Source organism: Amblyraja radiata, chromosome 9 (genome assembly GCF_010909765.2).
Source record: "Amblyraja radiata isolate CabotCenter1 chromosome 9, sAmbRad1.1.pri, whole genome shotgun sequence".
In the NCBI taxonomy this organism is placed as follows: domain Eukaryota; kingdom Metazoa; phylum Chordata; class Chondrichthyes; order Rajiformes; family Rajidae; genus Amblyraja; species Amblyraja radiata.
In genome coordinates, this window is record NC_045964.1 from 51,913,903 (window position 1) to 51,919,372 (window position 5,470).

Below are 5,470 nucleotides of genomic sequence, written 5' to 3' on the forward strand. Positions count from 1 at the left end.
TTTAACAGCATCTCATCATCGCTGCCGCAAAGGATCTACTGGTAGCCTTGGCACTTGGAACACCAAGTTCATATTTGGCGTGTGGGATCCTAACCAGAGCGTATCGTCTATTTTATTTGCCCTTTGGAATTCGTGCCGTTAATTTGGGTTTACATTTACTTAGCTTCGAAATAAAGAAAATTCAATGTTCCAGCTTCCAATTCTGAATTTCAGCCCTCAGCAGGTGGCGGGGGTTTGTGAGACGTTGGAGGAGAGCGGAGACATTGAGCGCCTTGGCCGCTTCCTCTGGTCCCTGCCAGTGGCCCCAGCAGCATGTGAAGCACTCAACAAAAACGAATCCGTCCTCAGAGCACGGGCCATTGTCGCATTCCACACGGGCAACTTTAGAGAGCTATATCATATCCTGGAGAATCACAAGTTCACGAAAGAGTCACACGGCAAGTTACAGGCCCTTTGGCTAGAAGCTCATTACCAGGAAGCAGAGAAACTACGAGGTCGCCCCTTGGGTCCAGTGGACAAGTACAGGGTAAGAAAGAAGTTCCCGCTACCCAGAACCATCTGGGACGGAGAACAAAAGACTCACTGCTTCAAGGAAAGAACGAGGCATTTGTTGAGAGAGTGGTACCTGCAAGACCCTTATCCGAACCCAAGCAAAAAACGAGAGCTTGCTCAAGCAACTGGACTTACACCAACACAAGTGGGGAACTGGTTTAAGAATCGTAGGCAAAGGGACAGAGCAGCAGCAGCTAAAAATAGGTGGGTATATATGTGTTTCTTAAATATCTTTATGTATCGATAAGTAAATATCTGGCGGAATGGATTAACCATTCTGTCAAATGTGGCAACAGTGTATCTGGCAGGGTCCAAGTGCTGAATTTATAAAGATCGTTTGGTTTTATTTAAATATATCCTAATTTGTATTCATGCATGGAATCGGAAACATTTTTTTAGAATTCACTGATCTATTGAAGCATCCCTGAGTGTGCTTAAAACTGTCTACCAAAGTGAACTCATAAATCATAACTATCGCTTGGTGATACTTAAAGTTGCAGTTCGTACAATAGAACTGATATGAAGCTGCCATATTAACTCTGCAGAATATTTATTTTCAAATAAATATTTAGATTTCCTTACGAAACAGGTCACTGGCATAGACCTTCAAACTCAATCATTCTTATTACGGAATTTTCCAGAATGTTATGAATTTATTTATTCCGTGTATGAGCATTTTAAGTCATAAATCTCGAGGTCATTTGTTTATTGTTCGAAACTCATTTTACAAACATTGAATTGATTATTTTATTAATGAATGTCACTGATATATGAAGCATGGTTGTATATCAGTGCAGATTTTTGTTACGTTAGTTTATAATTCTGGGTGTGTTCTTTCTCCTCACGCGAGCAGGCTGCAGCAGCAGATTTTGTCACAGGCAACCGTGCGCTCTTTGAACGAGGAAGACGCTGCCGTGGAACCATTGGTGGGCGCCTCAAGTCCCGCACTAGCCTCTGCAACGTCTCGGGGAGAAGCAAAACGGCCACTTAGGCTATTTCCATCACATCGAGCGACAGTGACTGCGACATCTGAGGGGGAGAAAAAGCCCGCATCTTGAGAGTGCCTCCAAATTCCAGCACAATGATTTGGGCAAAGACTGTCAGTAATCACAGTCGCCACATGCTTGCATTGATTTCTTAAGAACGACTGTTTTTGCTGTAAGGCAGAAGATTTAACGACAATGGTCTTAAAAACTAGTTGTTGCCTTTATTGAAAGGATATATATATATAAAGAAAAAAATACCGAAGTGATGCCTCAAAAACCATTTGTGTCAAGCTGCAACATTTTGAGCACCTGCCCTGTACCTTCGTGGGTATTTCATGTTGAAAGTCGGTGTTATATTTTTACTTTACTTTAAAGTTATATATACATATTAACATATGTTTGTTTATCTATTGAAAGGGGTTGCTTTGTTAGTTTTTTTAATTATTTGTTTGTTTCCTTGTGAAAAGAATGTTTGTAGAATGTTGTATGTTAGCTAGCGAATCCACAATTTGAAAGAAAATAAAATATTTAACGACGGGCTTTTTATCTGGAGCTTCAGTTTTTCTGTGCTTTCAATAGATTGCAATCGTAAATTTAAATTCCATAATGTTTTTGATAGACATTTTGATGTTTTTATCTGAATAAATTAAATCTGAATGAATCGTTTAATCTTATACTGTAAGAGAGAGACAAACGTTACGCTTCTGCCCCCTTAAAACTAACATGGTTTTGCATTATACAATTTAACATTGATCTTTAAGCCGTTGAGCAATGCTCTATTTGCTCTTGGCGGCTTTTTTCGTTTGTGTTTCTCCATCAGGAATTGAATTTAAATATTTTCAGTGTAATTTGATTTCTTGTCTGTTATTGAACCCTTAATAATTATAGAATGATATATCGTGACCATGTACATTTGCGCTTATTGGTAATCGGGAAGAGTGATATGTTGTTTGTTGTTAACTATATATTAAACCCTTCTATAACAGCTTAGGTGTTATAATTGAAGCCTGTATTGACATAAAAGCAAGACGCAATTGGATATATTCATCGCACATTTTGTTTTTAATTGTATCTTGCATTCGAAGCAGTTTGTCAAATAATTTATAATATAATCATTTTTGAAATCGTGTGTCGAAAGTAAGGAGATATATTGCTTACTTTCTATGCGTCATTACAACAGAACATGCTGTAGACAGTTTAAAATAAACATTGCTTTAGGGAATGGTACAATGCATGTAAAATCGCTAATGTCTGCAGCAGTTTACGAAGAGACTGGCCATGGGTTGCAATTACTTTCTTTCAAATAACAACGTTCTCGGAAATAGTCCCCACTCTAAACAAGCAACTGCTAAGAAATGCTATGGATCAATATTTGGTAAAATTGTATTATTTGTATGAATCACGTTACTATTGTTTTATTGGTTTACACATTTTATTCAAGTTGCGGGATGACGTGGTTTTAAAAGCAGTGTAGCTGAACAGAAATACAACAGTAAATGCTAACAATACTGTCAGCAGCTCAGATTAGACGATGCCACAACCCACAGATGATGTTTGAACTGCTGAGTATTTCAAGCATTTTCTGTTTTTATTTCAGATTTCCACCATCTGCGGGTTTCTGCCTTGCATACCAAATAGTATGGAGGCTCTCTTCCATTTAAAGAGAGAGGATGTTTTATATTTCTCCATTTAATTAAAATGCACGTGTGTGTTATGTACTAAAAACATACTTCCTCTTAATTCTTTAAATGTTGTATACAAAGGATGACATCTCGGCTTCCATTGATGCAAGCGAACGTTTATCTAAAATATGTTACTGAAATGCAAAACAGTACAAGCTACGGTATCTTAAACAATTCATTAATTCACTATTCCTACTTATTTATTTTCTGGTATGAAAGCAGCGATGTGTCAGAAGAAACCGTGAAACTAATAATACAACCTAGAGTGTTATTTCATATTTATCTACTAAGAACTTCGCCTTTTGTTTCCCGTCGCACGTCAGTGTCTTGCACAGATGCTCGCGATCTCCCCTGATTTTACAATATCTACTGTTTACCATGAACGCCTTTCTAATGACAGTATGCTGATAATGCGGTAATTCCTTCTATTTATAGTTATTTTTAATTAGATGTTTGTGTATTTGTATACAACATAAGCGTAGGCATATAGATAAAAGCTACAGTTTAGCAAGATACGTTTTTCCATTTAGGAATACATTTTTGGTGAATTATATTTTTGCTTCAAAGTACATGTTGATTAGTTGTTATTTTATTGCGATTGTGTTACGAACGCAGCAACTAAGCAACCAAGGAATGTTGGTTAAAATACAATCATTTTAGCCTGCCAAATTACCGAGGCCTGTAATAGTATGAGGAATAGTAGCTGTGTTAGTCCAAGTAGCTTACTGTAGGTAAAGGCTTACCCAAAGTGGATTGTTAACGAAAGGCTTACAAGTTAGCTTCTTATATTTTAATGAACAGTCGAATTTTATATTTTGGAAATGTTAGGAAATGATTCAACAACATTACTTGGTGTCGCAATTCATTTCCCATAATTCTGAAAGGCCTGTTAGTTTGTTAATCTTCACTTTAAACAATTTAATTGATGGTGCTTTGTGTGGAAGTCTTTTTCTCGAAAGGTCCACTCGAGGTCAATTCGTTCGGGCATTAGAGTAACGTCTAGTTTCATCAATTTGCGTTTTTCTAGATAACTTAATGAGGATAATTTATCATTATCATGATGCCTACTACAGTGAGGCTCAGAACTACGAATGGTCGACTTCACCCATCAAGATAATGTCATCTTTTCCTTCTGGTTATTATTCAAATCGAGCTGATATAGCTAGTCGAATTAATTCAGTTATTAACTCCAATAACATAATTTTTAGATTTTAAACTATTATTTGTATATCTATGACATCACCGAGAGCCAATAAAGATGGAGTATTCAATATGTGTGTGGTATGAAATTTAGTGGTATTTCCTGTACTCGGTGGTGATGCTGACAAGACATTTGACCAATCAATATGAACGTAGCCGAAATCACCCGATCAGCCTTGCGAAAGGAAGATTTTCCACCAGCATTCAGAATGCTACAACAAATTGGTATAAGGTTGAGGCCTTTTTAAGATAATGCAAACTATTTAATCAATAAGAAAGATCAACAACAACATTGTATTCCCGTGCTCACATGCGAAGAGAGCGCCGTTTGTTTTCAATATTTAAGAATCATATTTAACCATGCTAAATCGCAGATCGTTTCATACGTTTGATCATTTGATGATTTCACGAAGCTGTAAAACCAGAGGCAGGCTGTAAGACAAATCAGGAAAAGATTATGCCATTTCTCGTTAATCTAGGACGTTATAGTTGCGAAAATCCTTATTAAATAATCACTTGATTGGTTGGATAATATCGATCAATTATGTGCTGATCCGTAGTTCATTCTTGTTTTAGATGCTGCTCGACCGGCCGAGTTCCTCCAACAGATTGTTTGTTCCTCCAGGTTTCTGCATCTGTTGTCTCACGTGCCTTCAATCAGTTGCATAGCCCGTTTCTACTTAACAGTTATATTATCTGAAATTTAGGTTTTCGTGAGAACTCCGTTGTCAAAACGGCGTTTCGCAGTGCCATTAACTAACTGTGATCGTGAAATTGACAGGGTCGCCGTAGATTTAGCAATGGACACAGTGGGAGGAAGGTTATGCGAACCTTCAACTGATTAACTAACGTACACCAAATAGCACATAAACATAGCAAATATGTAACAAATAACACAGGACAAATTGGGGATTATGTTTTTGTTTCCATTTTTTCAAATAAAAAAAAGATAAAAACACATTCGTTGTCTGTTTCTGGCTTTTGGCAATATGGAAAAAAACAACCTAAAAGCGCAATTGTTGTTTTCTCGAAAGTTGCTGATATAAAAGG

The 5,470-nt window shown here is 37.1% G+C and overlaps 1 protein-coding gene across 1 annotated transcript; it reads left to right on the forward strand.

The window, feature by feature from the left end:
- Positions 1–3,263, forward strand: six6 (SIX homeobox 6). The gene is made up of 2 exons (XM_033027419.1): positions 1–756; positions 1,406–3,263. The coding sequence occupies exons 1-2, from the start codon at positions 185–187 to the stop codon at positions 1,608–1,610; spliced, it is 777 nt and encodes a 258-aa protein (XP_032883310.1). The 5' UTR covers positions 1–184; the 3' UTR covers positions 1,611–3,263.
- The last annotated feature ends 2,207 nt before the right edge of the window (positions 3,264–5,470 follow it).